Below are 26365 nucleotides of genomic sequence, written 5' to 3'. Positions count from 1 at the left end.
TTTTTTATTTCAGAAAGTGGAGACAGCTACCAGGAGAGAGGCTGTTCTAGATTTGATTTTGACATACAGGGCGGAACTGGTTGAGAATTTGAAAGTGGAAGGCAGCTTGGGTGAAAGTGGTCATGAAATGATAGAGTTTATGATTCGAAGCAATGATGGGAGGGAGAACAGCAAAATAAAGACAATGGATTTCAAGAAGGCAGACTTTAGCAAACTCAGGGACCTGGTAGGTAAGATTCCATGGGAAGCAAGCCTAAGGGGAAAAACAATAGAAGACAGTTGGCAGTTTTTCAAAGAGACATTATTAAGGGCACAAGAGGAAACTATCCTACTGCGTTGGAAAGACAGAAAGTATGGCAAGAGACCACCCTGGCTTAACCAGGAGATCTTCAATGATCTAAAAATCAAGAGAGTCCTACACAAAGTGGGAACTAGGTCAAATTACAAAGGATGAATATAAACAAATAACACAAGTATGCAGGGACAAAATTAGAAAGGCCAAGGCACAAAATGAGATCAAACTAGCTAAAGACATAAAGGGTAACAAGAAAACATTCTACAAATACATTAGAACCAAGAGGTAGATCAAGGACAGGGTAGGCCTGTTATTCAATGAGAGGGGGGAAATAACAAAAAATGTGGAAATTGCATAGGTGCTTAATGACTTCTTTGTTTCAGTTTTCACCAAGAAGGTTGATCATGATTGGACGTCTAACATAGTGAATGCCAGTAAAAATGAAGTAGGATCAGAAAAGGCTAAAATAGGGAAAGAACAAGTTAAAAATTACTTGGACAAATTAGATGCCTTCAAGTCACCAGGGCCTGATGGAATGCATCCTAGAATACTCAAGGAGCTGACTGAGGAGATATCTGAGCCATTCATGGTTATCTTTGAGAAGTCATGGAAGATGGGAGAGATTCCAGAAGACTGGAAAAGGGAAAATTAGTGCCCATCTATAAAAAGGGAAATAAGGACAGCCCAGGGAATTAAAGACCAATCAGCTTAACTTCTGTACCCAGAAAGACAATGGAGCAAATAATTAAGCCATCAGTTTGCAAATATCTATAAGATAATATAGTTTATATAATATAATAATAAAGTAACAGTCAGCATGGATTTGTCAAAAACAAATTGTGTCAAATCAACCTGATAGCTTTCTTTGACAGGGTAACAAGACTTGTGGATGGAGGGAAGTGGTAGATGTGGTATATCTTGACTTTAGTAAAGCTTTTGATACTGTCTTGCATTACCTTCTCATAAATAAATTAGGAAAACACCACCTAGATGGAGCTACGATAAGGTGGGTGCAAAACTGGTTGGGAAAGCGTTCCCAGAGAGTAGTTATCAGTGGTTCACAGTCATGCTGGAAGGGCATAACGAGTGTGGTCCTTCCTGTAGGGATCACTTCTGGGTCCAGTTCTGTTTAATATCTTCATCAATGATTTAGATAATGTCATACAGAGTACACTTATAAAGTTTGTGGATAACAACAAGCTGGGAGGGGTTGCAAGTGCTTTGGAGGATAGGATTAAAATTCAAAACGATCTGGACAAACTGGATAAATAGTCTGAAGTAAATAGCATGAAATTCAATAAGGACAAATGCAAAGTACTCCACTTAGGAAGGAACAGTCAGTTGCACACATACAAAATGGGAAATGACTGCCTAGAAAGGAGTACGGAGGAAAGGGATCTGAGGGTCATAGTGGACCACAAGCTAAATAGGAGTCAACAGGGTAATGCTGTTGCAAATAAAGCAAACATAACTCCGGGATGTATTAGCAGGAGTGTTGTAAGCAAGACACAAGAAGTAATTCTTGCGCTCTATTCCACTCTGATTAGGCCTCAACTGGAGTACTGTGTCCAGGTCTGGGTGAAACATTTCAGGAAGGTTGTGGACAAACTGGAGAAAGTCGAGAGAAGAGCAACAAAAATGATTAAAGGTTTAGAAAACATGACCTATGAGGGAAGATTGAAAAAATTGGGTTTGTTTAGTCTGGAAAAGAGAAGACTGAGCGGGGACATGATAACAGTTTTCAAGTATTTAAAGGTTATTATGAGGAGGAGGAAGAAAAATTGTTTTTCTTAACCTCTGAGGATAGGTCAAAAGCAATAGACTTAAATTGCAGCAAGGGAGGTTTAAGTTGGACATTAGGAAAAACTTCCTAACTGTCAGGGTGGTTAAGCACTGGAGTAAATTGCCTAGGGAGGTTGTGGAATCTTCATCATTGGAGATTTTTAAGAACAGGTTAGACAAACTCCTGTCAGGTCTAGATAATTAGTTCAGTCCCCACGAGGCTAAGGACTGGACTAGATGACCTGTTGAGGTCCCTTCCAGTTCTATGATTCTATGTGGGCATACCATGGATTTATATAGAGGCAATATGATATCTTTTGTTTTATCTATCCCTTTCTTAATGACTCCCAACATTCTGTTCGCTTTTTTGACTGCCGCTGCACATTGAGTGGATGTTGTCAGAGAACTATCTACAATGACTCCAAGATCTCTTTCTTGAGTGGTAACAGTTAATTTAGACCCCATCATTTTATATCTATAGTTGGGATTGTGTTTTCCAATGTGCAATACTTTTCAGTTATCTACATTGAATTTCATCTGCCATTTTGCTGCCCAGCCACCCAGTTTTGAGAGATCCTTTTGTAGCTCTTTGCAGTCTGCCTGGGGCTTAACTATCTTGAGTAGTTTTGTATCATCTGCAAATTTTGCCACCTCATTGTTTACCTTTTTCCAGATCATTTATGAATATGTTGAAAAGGATATTCTTACAGCTAATATTCTGAGTAGGAAAGGGGATGATTCCTTGGAGTAGCAATATCATTGACTCTAAAAGCCCTTAAGAAACCCAAGAGAGAGAAATATTTTGCTCTTTAAATAACCACACAGAACCAATCAGTGAAATTCACATGTTGGTGTTTTTTTTTTTTAAAGTGAGGGGAATGGCCAATCATATGCCATCACTCACTTAAAAAAAAATCATTGCAGTCTGTTGACTGTCAGGCAGAAGTGAGTACCGGGTTAGAGAACAGCAGGTGGCAGGGAGTTGTTCCTCAGTCACGCTGGGCACGGGCGTGGCCAGATGGGACTTGATTGAAGCACAATAAAAAAAAAATCCAGATAAAAAGCAACCTATTAGAATTAAGCACCAAAACCCACAGGCAGCAACTTGTGGGTTGTTTTTTATAAAGGCTTAAAAAATGTGAGTTCAAAGTCACTTCTCTTTGGCTAACTGAACTTCCCTTGAGGGCGATGACAGGGTTAACCTGCTACCAGCCAGCCAAACAAAATACTAATTATTCAGAACAAAAGCATTACAGAGAAAATATATCTTAAAAACAATAAACAGCTTACATGCATGCCTATCTTACCAGATATCACCCATCCAATGGTGCTGTAACTAGGGGTTCTGGGGGTGCTACCGCAACCCCTGGCTTGAAGTAGTAATAACAAACACCAAATACATGGTTTCTGTCATCAGCACCCCCACTATAAAAATCATTCCAGCACCTCTGCACCCATCAGTCCACATCATGACCCTGGAAGGTTTCAAAGTATTTCAGGTCCTCTCACAGGGCCTGTCCCTCTGGGTCACAGTCTCATGTCAGATGTTCCGTCAGGTGAGAGTGACCTTCTTCCCTATACAAGGGTAGTCATTTTATATCATTTTCAGTTCTTTCTTTGTCAGGCCTATTGAACCAGGTCAAACTAATACATGCAACTTCCTCCAGGGGATAAGGCTTCTCCAGATTTGTAACCTGCCTAGGGATTTGCATTAATTACCTTCCCCACTCCCAGTAATTTTAAATTCTGCAGAAAACCCTGTAACTCCTTTGTAGAGCCAGAATACAATTTTTAGCGCATGAAGATACATATAAAATGTATAAAGTTGATACAATAGTCTCTGAATACTTCATGTGTCCATAATATCTGACACACTCCTTCCATACCCATTTGAATTAGTTACTACAATCACAGGGTCAAGCAGCTGGACCACGTTGCTATCTCCGAGTTCCCAAGAGTGTTTAAAATTTGTAATTTGCCATTCAATCTTCTCAAATAAAGTTAAGACAACAGGCACTAGAAGGCAAAGGTGATGAGCAGGCCAATGGTAAGCTGAGACTATTACTTATTATTGAAAACTTGCTCATTTGCATCCTGCCACCCCCGTCCATATTAATCTGTTTCCTCCACGGGCTGCATCTTATTATAATCCAGACTGTAAAATCTCTAGAACAGGGACTGCCCCATTCTCCCATATGTTGCAGCCCATTTATGCTGTTCTGGAATAATGGGGTCATAAAAGGAGTGTAACTGGACCTTGCAAAATACTTCTATTTTGCAGTGTAGAGTTGGCCTCTTCCTACTTCTGGCATAGGGACTGGGCCAGGGAAGGGAGGGTGCCTGCCAGTGTAACAGTATGTCTCCAATTATGGTGGGATTTCAAAAGTATTCTGTATTCATAAGAACATAAGAATGGCCATACTGGGTCAGACCAATGGTCCATCAAGTCCAGGATCCTGTCTTCTGAGAGCGGCCAGTGCCAAGTGCTTCAGAGGAAATTAACATAATAGGTAATCATCAAGTGATCCACCCCATCGCCCATTCCCAGCTTCTGGCAAACAGAGGTTAGGGGCACTTAAGAGCATGGTTTTGCATCCCTGCCCCTCCTAGCTAATAGCTATTGATGGACCTATCCTCCATGAACTTATCTAGTTCTTTTTTGAACCCTCTTATAGTCTTGGCCTTCACAACATCCTCTGGCAAGGAGTTCCACAGGTTGACTGTGTGTTGTGTGAAGAAATACTTCCTTCTGTTTGTGTTAAACCTACTACCTATTAATTTCATTTGGTGACCACTAGTTCTTGTGTTATGAGAATGAGTAAAATAACATTTTCTTATTTACTTTCTCCACACCAGCCATGATTTTATAGACCTCTATCATATCCCCCCTTAGTGGACTCTTTTCCAAACTGAAAAGTCCCAGTCTTATTAGTCTCTCCTCATATGGCAGCCGTTCCATACACCTAATCATTTTTGTTGCCCTTTTCTGTACCTTTTCCAATTCCAATATCTCTTTGTTGAGATGGGGCAACCAGATCTGCACGCAGTACTCAAGATGTGGGCGTACCATGGATTTATATAGAGGCTATATGATATTTTCTGTATTATTATCTATTCCTTTCCTATTATTCCCAAAATTCTGTTAGCTTTTTGGACTGCCGCTGCACATTGAGTGGATGTTTTCAGAGAACTCTCTTGCATTCATGCTCCCACTGAGATCAATGGTAAAACTCTCATTGCCTTTAGTGGGAGCAGAATTAGCCTGAGGCTCAGCACATTTGAAAAACCCACTTCTGGTGAGTTATTTCAAATGGCCATACTACATTGCTGAAGAATAGTTTAACATTTTTGGAAATACTTCCTAGGTAATGTGTCTTAGATTCTGTACATCTTTAAAATCCTGCCAAATGTGGACAAAGGCTTATCATCCAGCTATCCATTTGGATTTAATTTATTAAAACTTTTTAACCTTTAAAATGAACCTAAAACTTTGCATATTGGATATGTTTAATAGTTTTTTCCACTGAGGAGCTGGACATCCTTCAGAATAACTCCATGGTAATAAATAATATTTTCATTCTTTTTTCCCCCAAAGCCCTTTACACACTTTGTATACAAAACCAATGAAAGGCAGTCACATCTCAAGTGGAGGGTGACAGATAAACAGCATGTTACTACTCAACAATGGCTGGGAAGAAAAAAAATTTGTCAAGGACACCTAGACAAAACCCTACTACTAAACATCTTCTGGCTTCATTCTCAAAGGCGCGGAGTACCTTTTCAAAAATCACACCACTGTTTCTTGAGGTATCATCTGAAAGATTCCTACACAGTAAACTGCACACTATTCCATCTTCATAAGAAGATGGAGAGCTATATCAAGCCTGCTGGGATCATCACCTGTGACTTCTAAAACTGACATACTCACAAATAAATAATAATAAACTATGTCAGCAGGACCACCAAGACAAGAAATCAAAACTAGGTCCCCCACTTGGCAGTGCAAAGTATTACTACTGAGGGACTCTACATGGCTTTATAAAATAAAACAAGCAAAAAAAAATCCATCAAATTTAAACACTACTTTAAGTAATCTATATTTTCCTTTAAAGCTAGATGTAATCTTAGTAGCACAAACCAGGGTATTAAGTGACCCAATGTACTTATGAGGGAGGTGCATATTAAATTAATGAGCTGTAATGTAATTGCTATGTTAGGCAATTTGAAGTGCACTTAGTAAAGTCTCCCGAAGATCCTGGAGCAATGACTCTTCCATAATATGAAGGACTGAATGGTATCCATGGCATGTAAATAACGTTATCTTTGCTAGAATTCTACATATGTGATTGCAGTATTGCTTTCATGACTTGTACAAATATATAAATATTCATTTATTTATTTATTTAGAGAGAGAGAGCTGTGCATAAACACACAGATATACAAATGTAAAGAAAAACAGACATGACTAAAGTTTGCTGAGCATATAAATTACATCTAAAAATAATGGCCAGTAGTTTAAAAAGTGTATGAGGAGTAAATAATAAGTGATATATAGGAACAGGCATATACTTCCTGCAAAGTTGTTTTAAAACTTTACTGCTAACTTTCTGGAAACATAACCTTTGATGCAGTCATAGAATATGTGGCTATATCTATGTAAATTATGGATGAACTCAACTGCTAAGGGGAGGCACGAAAAATAGATAGCAGCAAAGAATGATTGAATAACCAAAACATTTTCTCTAACTGATTCATAGAATATGTAAATGTTTCACAAATGTGATATTATTAGTATAGCAAACAGAAGAGCTGCATTTTATAATGAAAAATTATATCTAAAATAGGGCAGTGAAAAACAGCAATAAAGAACCTTTGAGATTTTGTAGATTTTGTATCTATTTTTCGTTCCTCCCCTTAACTGTTGAGTTCATCCATAATTTACAGAGATATAGCCACATATTCTATGACTGCATCAAAGGTTATGTTTCCAGAAAGTTAGCAGTAAAGTTTTAAAACAACTTTGCAGGAAGTATATGCCTGTCCCAGAAGTGCCTTTTTTTGTATATAACCATTTTTGTAGGTTTTGTATATTGTTGAAAAATCTGGAAAGGTGACAAAAGTACATTTAAGAAACACTGACAAAAAGTAATAGAGCAGCTCAGCTGTATTTTTGATCTAATATTAAAGATCTAAAATTTACAGCACAGTATTAGTCTCGTATCCTGCAATAGCTTAAGTACACGGATAATTTTACTCACACGAATATACCCATAGAAGTCAATGGGACTACTCAAATAAATTGCTATTTAAGGGCTTGTGGGACCAAGCCCTTACTTTACAGCATATGAATGACAATTTTAAAGAAAGCCATACTAAAAGTCAGAGCCTATCATTTTGACATCAGACTAATAGACAACTTTTAGACAGACTGAGTTTAAAAAAAATATTGAAACAAATGCTCTATTTTGAAACTCACTGAAGCAGGAGTGATCTCTGCACTGACTTTCATTGAATCTCATCAATTGAACCTCCCCCCCACCCCATGGTCTCTATCCTATAACCATTACACATGCAAAACTTCCATTGAATATAGAGGGAGTTTTGCTTGCATTAAGACTGCAAGATTGGGCTATATATTATCTCATGTCTGTCATTTCCATTTCCTGAAGCAAGTACAGGGGATTTCTATGTCAACAAATGCAAAGCTTTCTACCCCCTTCAAGTGTACTATGTATAATACTTTGCACTTATTGTATGCTGTACAGTGACTTTCCTCTCAAGAGCTCAAATTACTTTTACAACATTAAAATGCATCAGTTAATGTAGTATTTTCTCGCCTTTTCCTTCTCTTCTCCACTCTCCCTTTGGGCTTCCACAAACAGACTCCTCAAATCCACTCTTAATCAATACTATGAATTTAGTATAGAAGTACATGGTGATAGGCACCTAACAAAAACCTAAAGTAGATTATTAAATATAATGCATCTTGTAGATGCACAAAGCCAAATTTCCAAGCAATGTCAACACATTCTCTCCACAACTGTTTGCAATTTTCCACATCAGTGTTTTGGCATGTAAAGTCACTTTGATTTGTGTGGGTGCACTAAATTTGCATGCACAAATGCAGTTTGAACACACACAACTGAGTTTTTAGCATGTGCAAAACCTCAGATTTGAAAAGTAGCAGATAATTTTAGCAACAAATTTTAAAACTGTGACATACAGTATCTCCATAACTAATAAACCCTCGTGCTTTGGGGCATAAGCCAATCAATAACACTTAGAGGGATTAGGAAGAAACTTCCCTTATGGACAAAGTGACACTCCCCAGGGGTACTGAGGGTTGTGAGGCACCTCTTCCACCATCTGCTCTCAGCGTGACGAGTCTTGTCTGCCTGCTGTGGGTCAGCTCCCTGAAACCATCAGCCTTTGGCAACATAAGCACTATCCTCGCTCTCGCCATATAGGTATACAATAGGCACATATCAACTCCCAAGTGTTCGGCGCATTCCCTGTAGAGTCTAGCCCCTCATCCACTGATCACTCAGACTTACCAGGCCTGCTGTTCCCAAGGAACAGTAAACCCCAGCTTATTAGTTATATGTTAGAACAAAGTTCTACTAAACACACAGATATAGTGAAAACAAGAATTAGTTTATTATCAAAGACCAGAGATTCAAGTGACAGTGAATAAGAATACTGGAAATCAATGGTTATATATAAATTAAAATCATAACATGCTGGGAGTGCTGGGCAGAGACGGGCTCCATCTTACGAAGAGAGGGAAGAACATCTTTGCCAGCAGGCTGGCTAACCTAGTGAGGAAGGCTTTAAACTAGGTTCACCGGGGGAAGGAGACCAAAGCCCTGAGGTAAGTGGGAAAGCGGGATACCGGGAGGAAGCACAGGCAGGAATGTCTGTGAGGGGAGGGCTCCTGCCTCATACTGGGAATGAGGGGCGATCAACAGGTTATCTCAAGTGCTTATATACAAATGCACAAAGCCTTGGAAACAAGCAGGGAGAACTGGAGGTCCTGGTGATGTCAAGGAATTATGACGTGATTGGAATAACAGAGACTTGGTGGGATAACTCACATGACTGGAGTACAGTCATGGATGGTTATAAACTGTTCAGGAAGGACAGGCAGGGCAGAAAAGGTGGGGGAGTAGCACTATATGTAAGGGAGCAGTATGACTGCTCAGAGCTCCGGTACGAAACTGTGGAAAAACCTGAGTGTCTCTGGATTAAGTTTAGAAGTGTGTGCAACAAGAGTGATGTCATGGTGGGAGTCTGCTATAGACCACCGGACCAGGGGGATGAGGTGGATGAGGCTTTCTTCCGGCAACTCACGGAAGCTACTAGATCGCATGCCCTGATTCTCATGGGTGACTTTAATTTTCCTGATATCTGCTGGGAGAGCAATACAGCGGTGCATAGACAATCCAGGAAGTTTTTGGAAAGCGTAGGGGACAATTTCCTGGTGCAAGTGCTAGGGGAGCCAACTAGGGGGAGCGCTTTTCTTGACCTGCTGCTCACAAACCGGGTAGAATTAGTGGGGGAAGTAAAAGTGGATGGGAATCTGGGAGGCAGTGACCATGAGTTGGTTGAGTTCAGGATCCTGACGCAGGGAAGAAAGGTAAGCAGCAGGATACGGACCCTGGACTTCAGGAAAGCAGACTTTGACTCCCTCAGGGAACAGATGGCCAGGATCCCCTGGGGGACTAACATGAAAGGGAAGGGAGTCCAGGAGAGCTGGCTGTATTTCAAGGAATCCCTGTTGAGGTTACAGGGACAAACCATCCCGATGAGTCGAAAGAATAGTAAATATGGCAGGAGACCAGCTTGGCTTAATGGTGAAATCTTAGCGGATCTTAAACATAAAAAAGAAGCTTACAAGAAGTGGAAGGTTGGACATATGACCAGGGAAGAGTATAAAAATATTGCTCGGGCATGTAGGAAAGATATCAGGAGGGCCAAATCGCACCTGGAGCTGCAGCTAGCAAGAGATGTCAAGAGTAACAAGAAGGGTTTCTTCAGGTATGTTGGCAACAAGAAGAAAGCCAAGGAAAGTGTGGGCCCCTTACTGAATGAGGGAGGCAAGCTAGTGACAGAGGATGTGGAAAAAGCTAATGTACTCAATGCTTTTTTTGCCTCTGTTTTCACTAACAAGGTCAGCTCCCAGACTGCTGTGCTGGGCATCACAAAATGGGGAAGAGATGGCCAGCCCTCTGTAGAGATAGAGGTGGTTAGGGACTATTTAGAAAAGCTGGACGTGCACAAGTCCATGGGGCCGGACGAATTGCATCCGAGAGTGCTGAGGGAATTGGCGGCTGTGATTGCAGAGCCCTTGGCCATTATCTTTGAAAACTCGTGGCGAACGGGGGAAGTCCCGGATGACTGGAAAAAGGCTAATGTAGTGCCCATCTTTAAAAAAGGGAAGAAGGAGGATCCTGGGAACTACAGGCCGGTCAGCCTCACCTCAGTCCCTGGAAAAATCATGGAGCAGGTCCTCAAAGAATCAATCCTGAAGCACTTAGAGGAGAGGAAAGTGATCAGGAACAGTCAGCATGGATTCACCAAGGGAAGGTCATGCCTGACTAATCTAATCGCCTTTTATGATGAGATTACTGGTTCTGTGGATGAAGGGAAAGCAGTGGATGTATTGTTTCTTGACTTTAGCAAAGCTTTTGACACGGTCTCCCACAGCATTCTTGTCAGCAAGTTAAGGAAGTATGGGCTGGATGAATGCACTATAAGGTGGGTAGAAAGCTGGCTAGATTGTCGGGCTCAACGGGTAGTGATCAATGGCTCCATGTCTAGTTGGCAGCCGGTGTCAAGTGGAGTGCCCCAGGGGTCGGTCCTGGGGCCCGTTTTGTTCAATATCTTCATAAATGATCTGGAGGATGGTGTGGATTGCACTCTCAGCAAATTTGCGGATGATACTAAACTGGGAGGAGTGGTAGATACGCTGGAGGGGAGGGATAGGATACAGAAGGACCTAGACAAATTGGAAGATTGGGCCAAAAGAAATCTAATGAGGTTCAATAAGGATAAGTGCAGGGTCCTGCACTTAGGATGGAAGAATCCAATGCACCGCTACAGACTAGGGACCGAATGGCTCGGCAGCAGTTCTGCGGAAAAGGACCTAGGGGTGACAGTGGACGAGAAGCTGGATATGAGTCAGCAGTGTGCCCTTGTTGCCAAGAAGGCCAATGGCATTTTGGGATGTATAAGTAGGGGCATAGCGAGCAGATCGAGGGACGTGATCGTTCCCCTCTATTCGACACTGGTGAGGCCTCATCTGGAGTACTGTGTCCAGTTTTGGGCCCCACACTACAAGAAGGATGTGGATAAATTGGAAAGAGTACAGCGAAGGGCAACAAAAATGATTAGGGGTCTAGAGCACATGACTTACGAGGAGAGGCTGAGGGAGCTGGGATTGTTTAGTCTGCAGAAGAGAAGAATGAGGGGGGATTTGATAGCTGCTTTCAACTACCTGAAAGGGGGTTTCAAAGAGGATGGCTCTAGACTGTTCTCAATGGTAGCAGATGACAGAACGAGGAGTAATGGTCTCAAGTTGCAATGGGGGAGGTTTAGATTGGATATTAGGAAAAACTTTTTCACTAAGAGGGTGGTGAAACACTGGAATGCGTTACCTAGGGAGGTGGTAGAATCTCCTTCCTTAGAGGTTTTTAAGGTCAGGCTTGACAAAGCCCTGGCTAGGATGATTTAACTGGGACTTGGTCCTGCTTTGAGCAGGGGGTTGGACTAGATGACCTTCTGGGGTCCCTTCCAACCCTGATATTCTATGATTCTATGATTCTATGATTTCCAGAGACTTAACTAACATGTTATCCTCCTGTCTAAAGAAGCGTATCTCACCCAAAGTTGTCTCCAGCATTTTCAACCAAGCCTGGCTGAGACCACTCTTTCATGAAGCACCTTGCTGTCCATTTACTTCCTAGGTGAAGGATGACAAGGTGTCTTCCTTGTCCGCCAAATATACCAGAACAAACTTTTGATGTGCACCTCAAGATAGGGTTCCACCCTCCTCCACTGTTTACCTCTTCCTGTTAGTTTCCTTCTTAAGTTCCCGACAGTTCTTCATTAGCATTTGGTTGCCCACTGTGAACCAGACAATACTCAATTTATATATAAATATATATACACATGGATAAACATTTTGAGTCTTGAAAAAACATCTTTTTCACCTTTCCTGGTGACCAGCTCCCCAGCTGCACACCTTAAGAGCATAATTTTCAATGTATATATACATAACTCTTTACATAGTATCTATACATACATTTCACAATGATACTGATATCCAGAGTGACATTGGCTTTTATTAAAACCTCACATGACATTCTTTGGAGAACCAGAATATAAATACCAGCTCCAGGGATTCTGCTAACCTTTAAAAACACTGCCTGTTGACATTAAGAGATCCCACAGTCACAGACAGGTTATTCTAGTATTGTTTATTACAGGTATTCTAACACTTTCCTTTGAAATATTTGATACCACCCATTTTCAAAGACTGGACAATCAGCTAGCGGGAGCACAATTTTGATTCAGTGTCATAATTTCTAGATTACTAACAGAAAGAAAGAAAAAACAGAAAGGAGAGGAGAGAGAGGCAGTTCTGCAATTTTGCAAGTGTTACATCCTTTTTATAGCCATCCCCAAACTGAGTAGCAGCAGAGGTCCATGAACAAAATAACACACACACACACACACGGTAATTACTGTGCTTCTATGTACTTGGAGATCAAATAAACCAAGGCACACAGCTAGTTAGATGTTTATGTTGCTTTCTGCATGCATTTAACCAATTTTTCCACCCATTTGCGGAAAATGCACATGCAACTGCAACTGCATGTGTGCATATATTTTTGCATCCAGTAGAGGGCATCAGCTTTTGACCCTAAATTTGCCCATAGTAACATAATACTCCAGTACTGAATTGGAAAATTACCATAAAACTTTACTTTAGCAACTTTTAGAGATAAAGGTACTGTATGTGGTAAAGATATTTGTCTTGGAGGGACGTTACAGGATTGTCAACATACTTTACTGGGTGCTCCATAATCAATAATCATTTGCCCCATCTCAAAATATTTTTAAACATAAAATTTGTGTTTCAATAAACTAAAGAATATAATTAATTTTTTAATTATAAATAGATTAATTTAGATGTCCTTCTAAAGAAGAACTTTGTACTAAATATGAATTCATAGAATTTTAGTCTTAATACGTTTTTAGGTGAAAGAAAAAAGAAATAACAAAATATATAAAATAATTCCAAAGAATCAATACAATTTTAATGAGCTGGATTTTTTTTTTTGAAAGCTAGTTCTCTTCTACAGCTTTAAAAAGGATTCTACATGATACAAGTAATTTGGGACTATTATATTCCCTTTCTCTAAATAAACATAGCAGTTTACACACAAAAACTGTAATGAAAATGAGGACAGATGAGATTAGACTTCAGTAAACATAGCTGGGAAAAAGTGCACAGGGAACAGAGTTTAGGGCTAAGCTATTAATTGCAGATGGCATTGTTATTTATATGGCACCCCGGGTGTAGCATTCACTATATTTAAATGTAGTGACAGTGAGTTCGGCCTAGCAAGGAAAGATAATTAAGAACAAAAGCCCAAAAAAGAATGAGTCACTTTTATGAAGCTATAGTTGTAAAATCTATCTGAAGTTAATCAAAGATGAAATCATCTCAGAAGTAATGAAGAGTAGGGTGAGGTGAATGGTTCAGTGAACTAATGCAGATCTGATTCTAGTAACTGGCTTTGTATTTTCAAATGGAAATGAGGCTTTTTATATCAACCTGATTTGGATTCCATCTGCAAACTACTTGCCCTGTTTCTCTGAAAGAGTTACTGAAAATGTAGGAGAGAAAGAGAGGTACCATTACAAGTTGCAGGAAAATTATAAGTTTGGGCTGGATGTGCATGGAAGGGGTCATATTACCTGTATTGTTTTGGAGATTTATTAGTCACCTTGGGCCTTGTATTTTCAGAAGTTCTGAGTACGAACACTACAGATCAACAGGAGCTATCCTCCTCTTAAAATGAGGCCCTTAAAAAATACCAGAGATGCATAAATCTTAACAGAATAGACATATACTATTTCCACTTAGCATACTGAGCTCTAAATCAGCTCATTTTCCACTCATGCTGCCACAGTCCAAAATACTGGCAATATTTTATTATTAAAATTACCCTTAGAGGCAAAGGAAATACTAAAAATAATTAATCCAAGAAAGAATTATATTTAAATGTTGATTCATGGTAGTTCTGTAAGTCAAGCAGCCAGAAGACATAAAATATTACTATATAATCTTAGAATTATATCTCTTAGGAATTTGTATTGACATTTTATAACGTAGCGATTTCATCCATATTGATTTAGAACACTGGAATAAATGTACTTTATGTCAAATTCCCATTAGCAATAGCAGTCATTGTGTGCATAACTTCCTGAGCATTGCACCGGAATTTAAGCTCATTAGGTTCAATCAGAATGAAAATGAAAACGAAAATAACACTGAAATGAGACTGTGGGGAAAAAAAGACAACATAATAAAGTCTATTTGAAATGAAAACGCTGGTATATTAACTACACAGAATGCCATCCAGGCAAATTCATTTATACTGGTGTGAAACTTGAATACTCCAGAAACATCAATATTCCAGTTCTAGATATGTGTTTTACAGTCTCAGCATATAGCAACCCATTTATAGCCATGACTGAATTTAAAATCACATGGCATGACATATCTTGGGAAATCGATTCCTATGATAGGGAATGAAACCTTCTCTTTAATCATTTGTATGATCAGTTTTCTCAGTCTTTTGGGCAGCTTCCCAATTCATTAGAAGAGGACCATTTTATGGTTAATCTGCAGCCACTCTGCTCTCCAAAAGACATCAGACCTCACTTTACAAGGTGATTTTTAATTTTACATCAGGAAAAAAACCTACTAGATAAATGCTACTTTATAAATATAATCTTTTTAAATATAAAATCATATGCTCATAAAATAAATTACTTTGTAAAACAGTTAAATATATTTCAATGTACATTAAATGGCCAAGATTTATTAAAATGTATCTCTTCAGCTGGCAAGGTGCTATCTTAGGCCCGAAACCTGCAATTTCATTGGCACAGTTGGATGCCTGTGCTCATGCAGAGCCCACAGAAGCCAATGGGCCTCCATTAAAGTGCAAGGATTCAGCTGCATAGATGCCATTGCAGGACTGATGAAATAATGTACTAAACAAAGAATGTGGGGAGATCTGGAAGACTCTCAAAAATGCCCTTCCAATTCTTGAAGCAGCCTGGGAAAAAATGGCATTTTAGCAACCAGACCAATGAGGTAACAAAAGTGCAGTCCAACCTCAAGTTCATGATTCTACAAATCACTTTTTAATAGGTCAAAATTTTCAAACTTTCAGTCCTAAAGTTAGGAATCTATATCCAATAATTAGGCACCTCTTGAGCAAAGCACATTATCTACTGAATAAACTGTAAGCACCTGCTTAAGTCTATCCCTACTTAGCAAACCACTTAAACATATGCTTAATCACATATGTAAATCTCACTGATGTCAACCTTAAAGTTAAGCATATGCTTAATGCTTTGCTGAATAAGCGTGGACTTATATATGTTATTTCAGTGCTTTGTTGAAATGGAGCCCTAACTATATGAAATAATATGCTCTAGGTTCAATACCTCTGAAAATTAACACACCCATTTAAGTGTCTTAAATGTGGATATAATTGACTACATTTAAGTACCCATATGAATTTTGGCCTTGATATTTTGAGATTTAACCACTTTTATGGGAGAATTGGGCTAATAGTCTCATGCCACACTATCCAGGCTGAAGTTGGAAAACAATGTTAAAAATGTAACTTTAAATTACATTTACCTGTTTCAACATCTGTTAAATGAAGCATAGAATCAAAGCCTCCACTGAGAATTCTTCTTCCGCACAAAGACCACTCAGCAGTTCGAACAGCACAACTGTGACAGGAGTACGTTTTTAAACAACAGCCTGTATCTACAGCGTTCCATATCTTAAAAAGAAACATAATGACAGTTCTAAATATAAATTTAAAAATACCAGTAAATAAATTATTCAACCTGCTGATAAAGAATCAGAACAAATCAATCAGCCCATCTGAGAAAGCTTCATATATTTTAACAGATTTGATTTTGCTATGAGGATGGGTAAAGTAATACTGCACTCCCTTAATTTATGAAAATATTTTTACAGAATCATAGAAATGTAGGATTGGAAGAGACCTTGAAATCAGCTAGTCCAGTCCATTGCACTGAGGAGCACCAAGTAAACCAATCCCTCACATGTTTGTCCAATCTGTTTTTAAAAACCTCCAATTATGGACATTCCCAAAACTCCCAAAGCCTATTTTAGAACTTAACTATACTGATTGTTAGAAAGTTTTTCCTAATATCCAACCTAAATCTCCCTTGCTGCAGATATGGCCCATTACTTCTTGTGCTGGACATGGAGAACAATTGATCCCCATCCTCTTTATAACAACCCTTAACAGATTTGAAGATGAACATGCCCAGTTTTTATAACCTCTCCTCATCAGTCAGGTTCCCTAAACCTTTTATCATTTTTGTTGCTCACCTCTGGACTCTTTCCAATTTGTCCACATTTTTCTTAAAGTGTGGCACCCAGACACCGTACTCTAGCTGAGGTGAGTGGAACAATTACCTCCTGTGTCTTACATACAACATTTCTGTTAATAAATCCCAAAATTATATTATCACCACATTGTTTACTCATATTCAATTTGTGATCCACTAGAACCCCCAGATTTCTTTCACTACTACTACTACATAGCCAGTTATTTCCCATTTTGTAGTTGTGCATTTGATTTTTCCTCTTAAGTGTAGTGTTTTACACTTATCTTTATTGAATTTCATCTTGTTGAATTCAGACAAATTTTCCAATTTGTCAAGGTCATTTTGAATTCTAATCCTGTCCTCCAAAGTGCTTGCAACCCAGCCCAACTTGGTGTCATCTGCAAATTTTATAAACAGATTCTCAACTCATTATCCATGTCAATAATTAAAATATTGAATAGTACTGGACCCAGGACTGACCCCTGTGGGACCCCACTAAATACACCCTCCCAGTTTGATAGCAAGCCATTGATAACTTAGGCTTGAATAGAGACGGGGAATGGATGAGTCATTACACAAAGTAAAACTATTTCCCCATGTTATTTCTCCCCCACACTCCCCACTGTTCCTCAGATATTCTTCTTAACTGCTGGAAATAGCCTACCTTGCTTGTCACCATGAAAGATTTTCCTCCTTTCCCACCCCGCTGCTGGTGATGGCTTATTTTAAGTGATCACTCTCCTTACAGTGTGTATGATAAACCCATTGTTTCATGTTCTCTGTGTGTGTATATCGATCTCCCCTCTGTATTTTCCACCAAATGCATCCGATGAAGTGAGCTGTAGCTCACGAAAGCTTATGCTCTAATAAATTTTTGTTAGTCTCTAAGGTGCCACAAGTACTCCTTTTCTTTTTGCGAATACAGACTAACACGGCTGCTACTCTAATACTCTCTGAATATGGTCTTTCAACTAGTTGTGCAACCCCTTTATAGTAATTTCACCTATACCACATTTCCCTAGTTTGCTTATAAGAATGTCACGAGGGACTGTGTCAAAAGCCTTATTAGCAAGAGAATAAAGACAATAAGCATTCTTGTGGCAGGCATAATTTCCTGAGAATTCATAAACTGTTCTCAGTGGCAGTTCATGTCAGATCTTCCCACTGCCATTCCCTCGTCTCCTTCCATGGCGAGAAACTACCCCAACAACTCCTAATTGTTCCCTCTTGTTTCTCTCCCACATACTTCACCTGTAATCAACCCCATTTGGTAGTGAACAAGAACTCTGGCAGATTACAGATATGAGATTTGCCTATATGTTGGCTAGGACTGATTCTTCAGTCTTGCAGATAATAATTTCATGCAGCATTTTGCCACTATCAAACTTTGCTTAAGAGCTAGATATGAATATTGTCACGGAGACTTGGGTAGGGTTCTCTAAAGTGCTCAGCACTGGCCTAACTCTGCTCATTCTTTAGCTTCAACTGAAGCAAAATTAGGCCAATCTGAGCACTTCTGAAAATCCCACCTCTACTGATTACCTTAAATCTTTTAATCGTTAGGAAAAACAAGAGTATTCAATCTTTAACTTTTCTGGAATGTCTTAATCTAGTTCACATTCTAAAAACAAAAACAATTATTTGATAAAGGAAAAAGTAATAATTTTCTGAATCAAAGTAGTTGTCACAAGGTATTTATAGCAACTATTAACTCTTTAATTATGATTTGGGTGATCAAATATGCAGTACAACTCATTAATCAAAAGCACACATTCTATATGCAGAGTTTATCATATATTATGACAATCAAAATTGATCAAATTATATGTGAAAAATAATGTCTAGCAAATTCAGATTTGAGATTAGGTTAACTATTGATATTATTGTTTATTATTAATATCCTGCAGCAATTAACACTGGCTTATACAATTTGAATATATCATTTATTGCTATATCTATGATTTGTCTCAGACAAAACTATTTTTTCCAGTTATCTGGCTTTTAACCAAATACTACAATTAGCTGCTAGTGAACCCCAATGTGTTTTCCATGCCAGTATTAGTAGTGCAAGAAGATCAACGTTTTAATGGTGCTAGATAACAATTTTATTGTATTTGTGGTTGAAAGACGGATAGTATATGGCTTAAAGTTGTACCAGAAATAATAAGACTCTTTGTGGTTTGTCAATATATTACCATCATACTAAGGCCTCATCTACACTACACAGTCAGCTTTTGTCGATAAAACAGTGGAGGTGTACACACTGAAATGCTCCTCCTGGCAATGTAGTATATGCTATCCCAACATAATAAAATCACCTCAACAAGAGGCATAGGTCTTATTTCAGTGTAGTTAGGGTGGCGCGTCTGTGTAGACACTGGGGTCCTTACATTGGCTGTTGGCTGTTATCCACTGGAGCCATGAAATTGACAAGAAAGCTGGCTCTCAGCTCCTGAGGCGGGTTGCTTTGGGGTCTCCGCTCGCTGCCACCCAGGCTCCTGGCTTCGGCTGCTGCCTGAGCTCCCCACTCCCCTCTGAGAGCCCTACTGTCTCCTGGGGTGCCGGCTCCCTGCCAGGAGCACGGCAGCCAACTGGACTCCTGGTGTGGATCTCCCTGGATGGCTTCCCTCCCACTCCCAGCTCCCCCACACAGCCTCTCTTCAGTAAGTGGAAGAACTCCAGGTGAGGACATGCACCACCAACAGAAGGAGGGTAGTGTGGATATCAGCCACGGCAGTAATTAATGCGGTGGCTGTAAGTCGACCTAAAATAGGTCAACTTAAGATTGTAGCATAGACATAGCCTAAATCTTGCTGCATATTTCAAACAAAAGTTGCCTGTGAGCTCACCAAAGACGGTCTTTATTTTTTCTATCCTAATTAACTACTTATTTTCTAAGCCTTGATCTGTATTATTATTTATATAATGGTTGAAAGTGCTAAGCAATTTACATAACATAGAAAACGCACAGTCCCTGCCTCAAAGAGCTTATCTAAGAAACTGAGGGCCAGATTCTGCCCTCATTTACAGCCAAACAACTCCCCTGAATTAAACTATTAATTAGTAAGATACAGTTGATTATGGTTCTATATTTAAAACAATTAAATGTGCATTAAAGGCAAAATGAATGCTACAAATGTCAACACATGACTGGTTGTCTTTTTCATTGTAATAACAGCATAGACCAGGAACACTGAGATGTAAGAAGAAAACAGCAGAAGAAAAATGTTTTGGTATTTATTTTTATGTCCTTCACCATTTTTTCTTTTTACTGGACTAGAAAGGGTTACTATCTGGGAAGGATTTGTTGACAACATTATTTGTATAACAGACCACTCTTCACAGGCAACATTCTGTCTTATGACACTGCTTCAAAGTATCCCCATATCATGTACTTAATATAATTTTACTCTGATAAGCAACCAATTATTGTTAGTTCCTCCACTGGTCATTTAAGCAGGCTTCACAAAAGTTCTATCTATTCTACCCTAACTATGAGCAGGGAAATCAAGAAAAAATATTAAAATACTTTTGGAAATTAGTTTCTATCATCCTTTAATGACTTTTAACAATCATTTCAGACATTACTATACAAAAAAGGGAGTTAATTATCTCCAAGAGCTATTTTAGCACGAGGAAGCTACTGACTGAATCAAGATGAAAGGAAAAACAGGTGGTAAATGCTTAAAAAAAAAGTCCCTATCATGTTTTAATGATTAAATATGAAAAAACAATTTCCTCAAGAAAGAAAAAGTAAAACAAGCTTTAACAGCATTGCATTGTTTGGATTTAAGAATAGAAAATCTGTATAATGCACATTTTTCTCTAACACAGAGTGTGCTTAATGTTCTCCTCCATTTTATGGAAAGGAGCAAACATTTTATACCTCTAAACCATTAGAGACTGTGTGAAAGGGAAAAATCACTAAATGGCATCCTTTCCATTTCTACCCCATAAGCTTCTGTCAGTTGCTTTAGAATCATAGAATATCATGGTTGGAAGGGACCACAGGAGGTCATCTAGTCCAACCCCCTGCTCAAAGCAGGACCAATCCCCAACTAAATTATCCCAGCCAGGGATTTGTCAAGCCTGACCTTAAAAACTTCAAAGGAAGGAGATTCCATGACCTCCCTAGGTAATGCATTCCAGTGCTTCACCACCCTCCTAGTGAAAAAGTTTTTCCTAATATCCAACCTAAACTTCCCCCACTGCAACTTGAGACCATTACTCCTCGCTCTGTCATCTGCTACCACTGAGAATACTCTAGATCCATCTTCTTTGGAACCCCCTTTCAGGTAGTTGAAAGCAGCTATCAAATCCCCCCATATTTTTCTCTTCCGCAGACTAAACAATCCCAGTTCCCTCAGCCTCTCCTCAAAAGTCATGTGTTCCAGTCCCCTAATTATTTTTGTTGTCCTCCACTGGATGTTTTCCCATTTTTTCACATCCTTCTTGTAGTGTGGGGCCCAAAACTGGACACAGTACTCCAGATGAGGCCTTACCAATATCGAATAGAGGGGAATGATCATGTCCCTCAATTTGCAGGCAATGCCCCTACTTATACAGCCCAACATGCCATTGGCCTTCTTGGCAACAAGAGCACACAGTTAACTCATATCCAGCTTCTCATCTACTGTAACCCCTAGGTCCTTTTCTGCAGAACGGCTGCCTACCCATTTGGTCCCTAGTCTTTAGCGGTGCATGGGATTCTTCCATCCTAAGTGCACGACTCTGCACTTGTCCTTGAAGCTCATCAGATTTCTTTTGGCCCAATCCTCTAATTTGTCTAAGTCCCTCTGTATCCTATCTCTACCCTCAGCGTATCTACCCCTCCTCCCAGTTTAGTGTCATCTGCAAACTTGCTGAGGATGAAATCCACGTCATCCTCCAGATCATTAATGAAGATATTGAACAAAACTGGCCCCAGGATCGATCCTTGGGGCACTCCACTTGAAACCAGCTGACAACTAGACCTAGAGCCATTGATCACTTCCCGTTGAGCCCGACAATCAAGCCAGCTTTCTAGCCACCTTATAGTCCATTCATCCAGCCCATACTTCTTTAACTTGCTGGCAAGAATACTGTGGGAGACTGTATCAAAAGCTTTGCTAAAGTCAAGGAATAACATGTCCACTGCTTTCCCCTCATCCATAGAGCCAGTTATCTCACCATAGAAGGCAATTAGATTAGTCAGGCATGACTTGCCCTTGGTGAATCCATGTTGACTCTTCCTGATCACTTTCTTCTCCTCTAAGTGCTTCAGAATTGATTCCTTGAGGACCTGCTCCATGATTTTTCCAGGGACTGAGGTGAAGCTGACTGTCCTGTAGTTCCCCGGATCCACCTTCTTCCCTTTTTTAAAGATGGGCACTACATTAGCCTTTTTCCAGTCATCCAGGACTTTCCCCGATCGCCATGAGTTTTCAAAGATAATGGCCAATGGCTCTGCAATCATATCCGCCAACTCCTTTAGCACTTTCAGATGCAGCGCATCAAACTTAAATAATGTTTATTTGGAACATATGTCTTTTAGGAGTTAGGTGGCCAGTTATGAGAAGTGGAGTTAGAATACAGTTGCTTTTGGAGGCATGATCCTATGCAAATTAACCTGAACTTGCAGAAGATGTTGCTGTTAGTTAATGCTGATAGGTTCAACATCTACTGTGGCCTCACACCCAACTTTAAGAGACACTCAAAAAAAGTAAAAAGAAAAGGAGTACTTGTGGCACCTTAGAGACTAACAAATTTATTAGAGCATAAGCTTTCGTGAGCTACAGCTCACTTCATCGGATGCATTTGGTGGAAAAAACAGAGGAGAGATTTATATACACACACACAGAGAACATGAAACAATGGGTTTATCATACACACTGTTTGCAAATTAATTCCAATTCAGCAGTCTCTCGTTGTAGTCTAACCTCTCCAACGCATCATCAAGGATCTACAACCTATCCTGAAGGACGAGCCATCGCTCTCTCAGATCTTGGGAGACAGACCAGTCCTTGCTTACAGACAGCCCCCCAATCTGAAGCAAATACTCACCAGCAACCACACACCACACAACAGAACCACTAACCCAGGAACCTATCCTTGCAACAAAACCCGTTGCCAACTCTGTCTACATATCTATTCAGGGGATACCATCATAGGGCCTAATCACATCAGCCACACTATCAGAGGCTTGTTCACCTGCGCATCTACCAATGTGATATATGCCATCATGTGCCAGCAATGCCCCTCTGCCATGTACATTGGCCAAACTGGACAGTCTCTACGTAAACGAATGAATGGACACAAATCAGACGTCAAGAATTATAACATTCAAAAACCAGTTGGAGAACACTTCAATCTCTCTGGTCACTCGATCACAGACCTAAGAGTGGCTATACTTCAACAAAAAAGCTTCAAAAACAGACTCCAACGAGAGACTGCTGAATTGGAATTAATTTGCAAACTGGATACAATTAACTTAGGCTTGAATAGAGACTGGGAATGGATGAGTCATTACACAAAGTAAAACTATTTCCCCATGGTATTTCTCCCTCCCACCCCACCCCCCACTGTTCCTCTGATATTCTTGTTAACTGCTGGAATTAGCCTACCTGCTTGTCACCATGAAAGGTTTTCCTCCTTCCCCCCCCCCGCTGTTGGTGATGGCTTATCTTAAGTGATCACTCTCCTTACAGTGTGTATGATAAACCCATTGTTTCATGTTCTCTGTGTGTGTGTATATAAATCTCTCCTCTGTTTTTTCCACCAAATGCATCCGATGAAGTGAGCTGTAGCTCACGAAAGCTTATGCTCTAATAAATTTGTTAGTCTCTAAGGTGCCACAAGTACTCCTTTTCTTTTTGCGAATACAGACTAACACGGCTGCTACTCTGAAACCTCAAAAAAAGTAGAGATCGCACAATAAAAGCAAGGCAACAGATCAGGTAGTGTTGTCAATATTATGTGTAGGGCAATGATAGGAAAGGCTCAGAAAGAGATGTTCCATGTCAAACAAAATTTCTTAAGGTTTCTTCCAGAATTGCCTACAAATCGCTGGCCTACATGGTTTTGGCTAGACACAGCTCTGTGATACAGACACAGCTCTCTGCCCTGCTGTGGGAAGGATAGCATGCTGCATTTTTTCCAAAAGAACTCACCAGTTTTAATGTAAGCATGCCTTTTTCTTCTTCCACAGGCAAATATGGCCTATTGTTTACAAGAATCTGAGGCTACCAAAGAGACCAGTGATATCACGGGGAGCCCCTAAAACACCAATTATAATGATGTAGTAATACATATGAAAAACAACACTAAGGTAAGTCACTGACAGAGAAGGGCATCAAGGAACAACCTTGGTGTTCAAGAGTCAAGGCAAGACTGTCCAAGGAAAGTAGTTGTGCACTTTCCATGTGAATAGTAAACTATTCAGAGGTTGAAAGTCATGTCTCTGATCCCACTGAGGGTTACCAAAAGAAACTACACCATTTGCTCAAGAAACTCCCTGAAAAAGCACAAGAACAAATCCGCACAGACACACCCCTGGAACCCCAACCTGGGGTATTCTATCTGCTACCCAAGATCCATAAACCTGGAAATCCTGGATGCCCCATCATCTCAGGCATTGGCACCCTGACAGCAGGATTGTCTGGCTATGTAGACTCCCTCCTCAGGCCCTACGTTACCCGCACTCCCAACTATCTTCGAGACACCACTGACTTCCTGAGGAAACTACAATCCATTGGTGATCTTCCTAAAAACACCATCCTAGCCACTATGGACGTAGAAGCCCTCTATACCAACACTCCACACAAAGATGGACTACAAGCCGTCAGGAACAGTATCCTCGATAATGTCACGGCAAACCTGGTGGCTGAACTTTGTGACTTTGTCCTCACCCATAAATATTTCACATTTGGGGACAATGTATACCTTCAAATCAATGGCACTGCGATGGGTATCTGCATGGCCTCACAGTATGCCAACATTTTTATGGCTGACTTAGAATAACACTTCCTCAGCTCTCGTCCCCTAATGCTCCTACTCTACTTGCGCTATATTGATGACATCTTCATCATCTGGACCCATGGAAAAGAAGCCCTTGAGGAATTCCACCAGGATTTCAACAATTTGCATCCCACCATCAACCTCAGCCTGGACCAGTCCACACAAGAGATGCACTTCCTGGACACTACGGTGCTAATAAGCGATGGTCACATAAACACCACCCTATATCGGAAACCTACTGACCACTATTCCTACCTACATGCCTCTAGCTTTCATCCAGATCACACCACACAATCCATTGTCTACAGCCAAGCTCTACGATATAACTGCATTTGCTCCAACCCCTCAGACAGAGTCAAACACCTACAAGATCTCTATCATGCATTCCTACAAATACAATACCCACCTGCTGAAGTGAAGAAACAGATTGACAGAGCCAGAAGAGTACCCAGAAGTCACCTACTACAGGACAGGCCCAACAAAGAAAATAACAGAATGCCACTAGCCATCACCTTCAGCCCCCAACTAAAACCTCTCCAGCGCATCATCAAGGATCTACAACCTATCCTGAAGGATGACCCATCACTCTCACAGATCTTGGGAGACAGGCCAGTCCTTGCTTACAGACAGCCCCCCAATCTGAAGCAAATACTCACCAGCAACCACACACCACACAACAGAACCACTAACCCAGGAACCTATCCTTGCAACAAAGCCCGTTGCCAACTCTGTCCACATATCTATTCAGGGGACACCATCATAGGGCCTAATCACATCAGCCACACTATCAGAGGCTCGTTCACCTGCGCATCTATCAATGTGATATATGCCATCATGTGCCAGCAATGCCCCTCTGCCATGTACATTGGTCAAACTGGACAGTCTCTACGTAAAAGAATAAATGGACACAAATCAGACGTCAAGAATTATAACATTCAAAAACCAGTTGGAGAACACTTCAATCTCTCCAGACACAAGATTACAGACCTGAGAGTGGCTATTCTTCAACAAAATACTTCTAAAACAGACTCGAACAAGAGACTGCTGAATTGGAATTAATTTGCAAACTGGATACAATTAACTTGGGCTTGAATACAGACTGGGAGTGGATGGGTCATTACACAAAGTAAAACTATTACCCCATGTTATTTCTCCCCCCACCCCACCCCCCACCGTTCCTCAGAGGTTCTTGTTAACTGATGGAAATGGCCCACCTTGATTATCACCACAAAAGGTTTTCCTCTCCCCACCCCCTTCCTGCTGGTAATAGCTCATCTTAAGTGATCATTCTCCATACAGTGTGTATGATAAAACCCATTGTTTCATGTTCTCTGTGTGTGTATATAAATCTCCCCACTGTATTTTCCAATGAATGCATCCGATGAAGTGAGCTGTAGCTCACGAAAGCTTATGCTCAAATAAATTTGTTAGTCTCTGAGGTGCCACAAGTTCTCCTTTTCTTTTTTGCGAATACAGACTAACACGGCTGCTACTCTGAAATGAGTCAAATTATTAACTCTATCTTGTTCTCTGTGTGAAGTATTGGATACTGTGAATGCATAAGTCCGGACATGTCCAAATACAACCTATTGAACTGCTTTCTGGACAGCTGTCCTA

At 40.1% G+C, this 26365-nt stretch overlaps 1 protein-coding gene across 3 annotated transcripts in view; it reads right to left on the bottom strand.

Moving 5' to 3' along the window:
• WDR25 (WD repeat domain 25) overlaps positions 1 to 26365 on the bottom strand; it is a 134163-nt gene that overhangs the window by 35585 nt on the left and 72213 nt on the right. For all 3 annotated transcript variants that reach the window (XM_038405233.2, XM_038405235.2, XM_043516808.1), the window contains exon 3: positions 16026 to 16173. In XM_038405233.2, the coding sequence (XP_038261161.1) occupies positions 16026 to 16173 (148 nt within the window). The remainder of the gene's footprint in view (positions 1 to 16025; positions 16174 to 26365) is intronic.

Source organism: Dermochelys coriacea, chromosome 6, assembly GCF_009764565.3.
Source record: "Dermochelys coriacea isolate rDerCor1 chromosome 6, rDerCor1.pri.v4, whole genome shotgun sequence".
Lineage (NCBI taxonomy): Eukaryota > Metazoa > Chordata > Testudines > Dermochelyidae > Dermochelys > Dermochelys coriacea.
The sequence above is the reverse complement of the archived record's forward strand: the minus strand, read 5'-3'. Positions and strand labels throughout refer to the sequence as shown.